The sequence below is a fragment of the Eurypyga helias genome, unplaced genomic scaffold (genome assembly GCF_000690775.1).
Source record: "Eurypyga helias isolate BGI_N326 unplaced genomic scaffold, ASM69077v1 scaffold9915, whole genome shotgun sequence".
Classification (NCBI taxonomy): Eukaryota; Metazoa; Chordata; class Aves; order Eurypygiformes; family Eurypygidae; genus Eurypyga; species Eurypyga helias.
The window spans coordinates 68,409-76,854 of NW_010253362.1; the positions used below are offsets into that span (position 1 = coordinate 68,409).

Genomic DNA, 8,446 nt, shown 5'->3' on the forward strand with positions numbered 1-8,446 from the left:
CAGACCCTGCCATAAGCTGCTCACAAAGACAAGTTGCAAGATGCGGGGCGTGTTTTTTGCTCTCCCCTTCCGCACTCACCGCTGGGATAGACATCCGCAGCTGCATGGACCACGGCGCTCACGGGCAGCACACCAGCGCTGGTGAGCCGAGGGGTGCTGGCACAGGGGCTGGAAGGCACGGAGGTTCCTGGGTGGCCAGGGCCCAGGGTACGAACGCTGAGAGGAGCAGAAATAAGAAGCAGGCACAGTAGGATAGTTGCGCGGTGAGCTCGAGGCTCAGGCCATGCAAGACTACAGCTGTGCAAGGTTACAAACGCTATTTTTGATGAAAGTCAAAAGCAAACATGTATGTTAAGTGGAAATAATGAGACAGAGAAGGAGACACAGGTGAAGTGCTAATCACTGCTTCCAGATTTACTAGCACGTCTCGAGAGGGCGCGTTGAGAAGGATTAAGAACTAAATGGTTCGTTTTTTCATGCAAGCATCGCTGAGGTGAACAGACGATTGTAGCTGAGAGTGGCAGAGAAGCCACCTCCGTTACAGCAGGAAAAGAGCAGTCAGGAGGGGCTGCTAAAGAGGCAGCGGTCGATACGCTTCCTGTGCGCGGGGCGAGGAGAGGGATTGCCGGCACTGCAAGGCGAAGCGCGTTCGGAGAAATCCGATCGAATCAGAAGGCACTAATGCAATGGAAGTGTGTCAGGTGGAAATGAAGAGGCTGATCTTGTCTTTACAAGTGCACGAAATAGCGCTGCAGAACAATGGTGATTAAAAGGTACAGGAGGAACACCGGACTCGGCCGCATCCCTGGGAAGGATGCCGGGTCCCAGTTTTCACCCTCACTGGTCCAGCGCTGAGTGTGGATTCTGGGGTGGCACAGGACTGAGACAGTGTCAAGGAGCTGCATGTGCAATGCCTGTGCAGCACTTGGAGTATCTTGTTGTTTGTTCCTAAGTTGTTTGTTCCTAAGTCCCCATTGTGGAACAAACAACTAAGGCCCAAATTTCACCAGTATCCTGCACACCACGTGCATGAAAGCTCCAGGCCCGGAGGGATAAATCTGGGTTTAGAGACCTGCTCACAGCAGGATGAGCGGGTTCATCGCCCCTGTTTTCTCAGGAGCGAAGCACAGGGGGTTCAGAGATGCAGGCGCGCGGTGCCAGGACGCTGCCCGGGCAGCCTCACGCTTACCCTCCGGGGACAGGAGACCCCTGAAGCCAGGAGGAGAAGCAAGCTTGGCACGTGTGTGGCTTCAGAGCCCGATTTTCTTTCTCTGCAGTGAATTAGGAATGCACAGTTACTCTTTTAAAGAACATCTTTGCCAGTGTATTACCTACACCCTGTCAGTTAGGCCACTTCGGCACGGAGCCACTTCTGCTATTCCGTGGCATGTTATAGTGTCCCTTCAGTAGAGGAGTTTTGCTGCAGAAATTGCCTTAAGTTAAGCCAGTGTTTTTTTTCAGGGCTGAGCATTTGGGTTTTCTCCTTCCTCCTTACCCCTCCTCTCACTCCTAAAAATTCCAGCCCTGCGTAAGTATCCTTCAGTCTTCTACCTAGGTCTGATCCACAGACGTTGAGTTTTGGATTCGACCACAATAAACACACGTTAAAAACAGTAAGCAATTAATTTTTAAAGGTCAATGAGTTTTTCTAAACAGATATCTGACTTCCATGCAAAACTGTGTTGGCAGGAGGTAATAAAGCCCAGGACACAACACAAAGGTTAAGTATGAGTGAGCTAAGATAACCATTTCCCTATGAAACCAATTAAAAAGCAGACGTTACCTGTTTGGACACACGAAGGAAGGATCTGGCAAGCTTACTGCCTCCTGCAATAGTAAATTTGGTTTAGACAGAAGTGTTTTTTAAAGGTCAGCTCCTGATCATCTCTATTTATCAAACCAATTTTTTGATCCACTGGATTTTTCAGTCTCACACAAGGTATCGGAAAGGCTGCAGTAGTGTGTTGTTTCATTCCTCCAGGCAGAAGATGAGTTTGTGTACTGGCCAAGTCGTGAGGAATCCATGAACTGTGAGGCCTTTACTGTGACCCTTATCAGCAAAGACAGGCTGTGCCTCTCTAACGAAGAGCAAATTATCATCCATGACTTTATCCTTGAAGCTACCCAGGTAAAGCAAACCTCCAAATGTGGGTCCTGGCTTTTCACCAAAATGTTACTGTTGTTGTTTAAATATGGAAGGAGTTCAGGAACAGTTTTGAAAAGGATTTACTTGTAAATGCATGTGCATGCACGTGGCTTACAGGGGAAAGGTGTTCTCATTGGCTCCTTCTCCCTCTCACATCTTCTACTTCCAGGTAGATTCCTCTAGCTAGTGAGGCCCTAGTAGTAATTCTCTTATTTGAAAGTGAAGACATTGTTTTTTCCTTTTGAAAGCACAGAATTGGATTGAATTATTCTTCGCAAAGTGCACCAAGGTTTATTGTCCTATTTCTGCTTATAAAATTCAGCATTTATAGTTTGTTTGGGGCTCTTCGTTAAGGTGTTTTACTTCAGCACATTTCTTTTGTGCTGTGAACCTGCCTCCGGCTGCCTGTGGGGATTGCAGCTGGATTTTGCTGCAAAACATTAGCCTGTAAGCCTTTTTAAATTTGAATTCCTTGGTTGCTCTTCTCTTGTTTGACTTCTGTGCTGTAAGGGCTGGGAGAGAAGGTTTATGTGGATAGAAGCCCTGAACTCCAAATACAAAATCGATCAGTTCAAGACTGTTAGAGTTGCATTACTTCAGCGCATTCACCGTTAGAGACGCTGGAGCTGTGAGTCGGCCTTCATTCTATATAAACCTTCTGGAAGAAGGAGGTATCGCTTCCGTTTGCAGTGAGGCTCTTTTTCTACCTGGAGTGGATAAATGTGAACCTGAAGTCGCTAATGCCCCGGCTGGTTTTTCATTGCAGGACGACTACGTTCTGGAGGTCCGTCACTTTCAGTGTCCCAAATGGCCAAACCCAGATGCTCCCATAAGCAGTACCTTTGAGCTTATCAACGTAATCAAGGAAGAGGCCTTAACAAGGGATGGCCCCACCATAGTTCATGATGAGTATGTCTCTTTTCTCCCGTTCACGTGCAGGTTGTACAAGGAATTACTCGGCTACAAGACACTTGTTAGGATTGGTGTCCATTCTTGCATGCAGTGGATGGCCTTTAGTGGTCTAGAGAACAGGATCAGAATATTTAAACTTCCAGGGATGCAGTTTCAGTTGGCATCTGAGGCCAAACACATTTTGCTTAGTGTTGGGTTTACGTTGGTTGTAGTCTTTGGTGGACTCAGAAAGCAAAGCTGTATTTGCTTTGTGATCATTGTGGCTTCTTCTGCACCTGGAATTATCCCAAACAAATCCTGCAACCTGTTTCAGAGCCCAGCAGAGCCCTGGTTTAGGTAAAGCCCTGAGCAGCCCAATGCAGGCTTATGGAAACCAGTTGGAGACAGCCCTGTGCTCCTGTCTGACAGCTCAGGTTCCACGTGCCAAGACAGAACATGCTCGGCTCAGCTGTGTCTCAGGATGAGCGGCAGAACTATCTTGTGACAAAGGGCCCGGGTTTTCTGAGAGCAGATTTATTTTTCCTCCTTCTGCTTCCCCAAAACCACTCCAAGGGACCCATATGGTGCCAGGTGGAAAAGAGGGAGCCCGCTAACCCCAGGCCCGCATGTCCCAGCACTTGTCTCTTCTGTAGCACAGTGGTGAGCGTTGTCTTGCCGAGCGCTAAGTACTGCGTTGCACATTACTACTTTGCATGTATTACGGAGCCAAAAAATACCAGTGTCGTGGAGCTGGAGCCTAGGTCTAACAGGATCTCTTTGGAGGGACAGCTTCCTGACAGGCAGGGCGCTTCCCGGAGGCGCTCTGCTGTTAAAAACCCTAGGAAGCCCGATTTCTGACCCTGCTTGGGTCAGAAAGACTTAGGAGCCTCAGAGCCAACACCGAACTAGTGTAAGCGGGTGCTATACCTGCCACCCCCCTGCCCTCGAGTCCGTTAGACCTTTCAGCATTCCGGCAAACTGGAGGCAGGGGGAACGCCTTGGAAAACTTCACCTTTTGAGCAAAAACGTTGTTACCGTACTGTGGTGTTTCAGTGGTCCGACCGTGCAGTTGCATGCCGCTGTCTGCCGTGGCTGGAAGAGCTTCCACTTCACATCCGTGTGTTGCTGCTGCAACAGGGTGTTCCCAGCAGGCTCCTGCCAACGGGGCCTCGGGCTGCAGCAGGTAGTTTTTCTCCCACCGTCTCCCGCCTTGCCGATGCGCAGCCTCAGCTCCATTGACTTTTGCCAGCACGGATTAATTCCAGGCTAGTTTTAATATTCATGCTTTGGGTAGTCTGAAGTGAGGTTCTGCTACTCTTGCAGTATTTAAGATTATGTTTTACAAAATTAGAACCATTATTGATTTGGGTGTTTCATGCTAGGCCAAGAAAAAAAATGGAAATCAAAATCGCATTCCTAACAGTGCTGAGTCATTCTTTCTGTAAATTGCTTTTTTGGTTTATTTGTCATATTCGATGATTTTATTTTTATGTCTAATACATAATGTGGATTCTGCTTTTCATTGGAGGCTAAGCAAATGTAGCTGAAAATTAAAATTTCCCTTTCCTACATGCAACAACTATATCACATAATCCACTAATAATTACAACTGCAGATTAATTCCAAATATATGGATTTGCAGATACTAAATGCATGTGGTATTTAGGAAGTGCACGGTGGGATGAACTTGGTAACGACATTTCAGAGAAGTTCCGAAGTTCCAGCTCGAGACAGTTGTTAAGATTTTTAACTGTAGCTGCCCATATGTGGGCAACTAGATAAGGCTTTGCTGCATAATGTTCTGCGAGGAAAGCCGTCAGATCGCCGGGGGCTGGAGGTTATCAGCCCAAGTAAAAGAGACCCTTAGCCCCTGCAGGCATTGAGTTGCGTCCCATCAGGCACAAGCACTGGCCGCGTTGTCCGCTGCCCCTGTGACGGTCGGTCACAGCCATCTCTACGGTCCTGCAGAAGCTCTGCTGCTCCTTACACAGACTGTCCGTCGGATACAGCGGATCTGTTGTGATCCCATTTCTGCCTCCCACCTCTGGGCAAATTGAATTTGCAAAAATGATATGAAATTAAGTCAGCAGATGTCTTGATTTCCACGGGAATGTTGTAAAAGTCCTCGTGGTAATCTCACAATACCAGACGGCTCTGCAGTACTTGCCGGTTGTAGAGGTTCTCGGGTACAGCCCTCCAGAGGGTTCAGAGAGCAAGGCAGCACCCCTGTCCCCTTCTACAGGTAGGAACGTGTAGACACAGACGTTGGAGCAAACCCAGAGCCAAGCCAGGGCAGAATTTCAGTCTCCTGAGTAGTGGGAGAGCCCAGGACAGTCGAAGAGCCCCTCAGCAGCTGATGTGAGCTCCTGTTGCTTGGGAATCTCCATCCCATGCCCCACAGCTCATGATTCGGGCACACAGGCTCAGCAGCAGTAAGGTATCCACCTGACCCGATCTCAAGGGCGCTTTGAGTCGTGCTCCTGACGAACAAGCGCTGCTCAAGTTCTTCCTGAACGACAGCGCGGCTCAACTCTCCGGAATCCGTAATGCCTCCTGGGTGCCCAGCGGGGATGTTGCCTTTTGCCGATGAATCAGACCTGCGGGAGGGCTTTGAGACCTGCCCCGCTCCCTGCGAGCACCTCACGTCCCTGTTAGTTTTATGTAATTGTCAGATGTGGAGGAAGAGGCAAAGTCTCATTTCTTTCTGATCGTTTCTGTTTTGCTTGAGCTCCCGCTAATGAATTTAAAATAGGCTCAGCTCTAATGCAGAGGCTTTCAGTGCACGTGGGAGCCGATTTCAGTGCCACGCGTGCTTTCCCAGTGGCTCACGTTCGTCTGCTGAGACGGCTCTTTGTACCGAAGACTGCAGAGAGCCGGAGAGGGCTGGTGTGCCACCCAACTTGTATACATTAAAAAGCCTGAAAGTCAGGCAGTATAAAACAAGCGTTTAATAGATACCCAAGATGAACAACAGTGATCGAATAAGACTGTATCAGCATTGTCGTGCCTGTGTGTCAGTGCCCCGCTGTGTTTTCTGAGTATCTTACCCTTCTGGTGTGGTTTTTCCAGGTACGGAGCTGTGTCAGCGGGAACGCTATGTGCCCTTACCACTCTGTCCCAGCAGCTGGAGAACGAAAATGCTGTCGATGTTTTCCAGGTGGCAAAGATGATAAATCTTATGCGGCCTGGAGTATTTACAGACATTGTAAGTCTTTAAAGGGAATAGGAATGGATAGTTTGCCGGGTTTGCACCTGAGACCAAAAGCATGAACTAAAGCAGGCGCTGTGTGTGTTATCGAGCCCTGCTGTGCCCGGCTCTGCCGGCACGAGGGAGCGACCCAGGGCTGAGCTGTGGGCTCAGGTATGGCCCTGCCCTCCTCGAGTGTTTAGTAATATATCAGGAATAATATGATCTACCCCAGACTGGACTTCTGGGTTGACAAGGTTAAGGTAGATTAACAGAGGGAATTGCTCTCTGAGTCTTCTTGGCCGTAAGTGTGCCTGTCGTGGCGAATATCCATCACCTTCCCTGGAAATGCCACGTTTAAGTGCCACTCGCTTACGTACACTGGAAGGATTGAAATAACTGATCTTTCCTTTTCCAGGAGCAGTACCAGTTTCTGTATAAGGCAATGCTCAGCTTGGTCAGCACTAAGGAAAATGGAAACGGTCCCATGACACTGGACAAAAATGGTGCTGTGATGGCCAGTGACGAATCTGATCCCGCAGAAAGCATGGAGTCTCTTGTCTAATCGGAAACCTGAAAAGGCACTTAATTTGTAGAACTTCTGAAGACTGAGTGAACTTTTTTGAGGCCTTTTTTGCCAGACTCTAGGTTATACAATAACCCAATTACTTTTTTACACTGATAAAAGTTTTGATATTTATTTTTTGCCATTTTATGTCTTAATGGTATCCTACTGAGCATTTGCACCTCTGTTTATTTCACACAGTGAAACGCAATTTTATCTAGTTTGCACTATATGATCAGTGTTACTGCCTATAATATTCTAATACGAGACGAGCCCTGATGTGACATTCCATGACAACAAACATACGCTTTTTCCATTTTGTTTAAATGCAGTGAAGTTTTGCTAACTACAGTGACCCTCGAATCTTAAACCCTGAATGCTAGGCCAGGTGGATTCTTTCTACAAGAGATACTGTACCCCTTCATGCCATATTTATTATTTTAAGGATCGTGTCACGGTTTTGGTAACGGTGTTCTGCATTCCGGTGGAGCGGATGAGCAGTGTTCATCCGTGGCAAAACGTGGCAGGCGATGGTTAGCTACAGCGAAGGTGTGACAGCCTTGTGGAGCTGGAACAAGGATCTCTGTATTGCTCCCAAGTGCTGGTTTGTACCCGTACAGGCCTAAGACTTGCTTCACGTGGGATTTATCGGTTACGTACGACGTAAATTAGACGCAATTCGTATGTGGGACGCAGCGATAGGTGTGGAATTTACAACCTCAGAGTTCCCCCGGGTGTTCAGAAAAATGTTGATTTTAGTTTTTAACCAGCCCCACGATGGGAAAGTATTTTGGTTTTATTCTCGTCAGAGCCAATACAGTGAGAAATCTACTAGAACCCCAAATCAGACCTGTTTTCAGATATATTGAAGGTAGCAATATTTTACATTACTAAGCTGTTCAAATATTTTAAACGCATTAATTTCCTTACTATTTCTTGAACACGACCTCACACCTAATGGTATGTTACATGATGACAGGCGTTTCTTAATTTCATAACTGTTAGATGCCATTTTTACAGGTGTGTAATTTTCATACTTTAGTGCTAAAACATTAAGTACTGATCCATATTTACTGGTGAAGCAAACTAATAAAAAAACTACCTATAAAGTTACATTCTCCCTCTTTTTTTTTGCCAGACTAATTCTTTAGCACAAACCTAGCTTATTGGGTTTTCCCTCCCACCCCAGTAAAATGGTTTCCCCCAGATTATAGAAATAATTGAATTATCGTTTGGAGCATTTAAGTATACGCCCGCACTGGCTCCCTTGCCCTTTGTATTTGGTTGTAATGCAACAAAATCCATCCCTGTTTAACAAAAGAAGCGAGCGCATACGTAATTCTCCTGAAAATTCCAGCTAATCGTGTGCTCCATGGCTCGGCTGAGTAGGGAGGGGACATTGGATCTGCCTGGAGAAGGAAATGCGTCGTTGGGTGGGCAGTTAAAGACACTCACCCTAACAGACGGCATTCGGTTCTTCACTTTGAAATCTCAGCTGCACCAAACGTGCGTTGTAATTGTTCGGTACTTGTCAACGGCTGCACTTGATGATCTTAAAGGTCTTTTCCAACCTCAAAGATTCCAGGAAATTTTACAGCATGTTTTTTCCTTTAAATGTAAAGCTATTAATCTCTGCCAGTCCAGTCTTGCTGAAGTG

General features: G+C 47.0%; 1 protein-coding gene across 1 annotated transcript in view; it reads left to right on the plus strand.

Moving 5' to 3' along the window:
• Positions 1–7,896, plus strand: part of LOC104510407 (receptor-type tyrosine-protein phosphatase gamma-like) — a gene marked incomplete at its 5' end in the record, with an annotated part of 76,296 nt that extends 68,400 nt beyond the window's left edge. The window contains 4 exon segments of the mRNA XM_010152644.1: positions 1,982–2,128; positions 2,913–3,055; positions 6,107–6,242; positions 6,643–7,896. Coding sequence (XP_010150946.1) covers positions 1,982–2,128; positions 2,913–3,055; positions 6,107–6,242; positions 6,643–6,789 — 573 coding nt within the window.
• Positions 7,897–8,446: the final 550 nt, after the last annotated feature.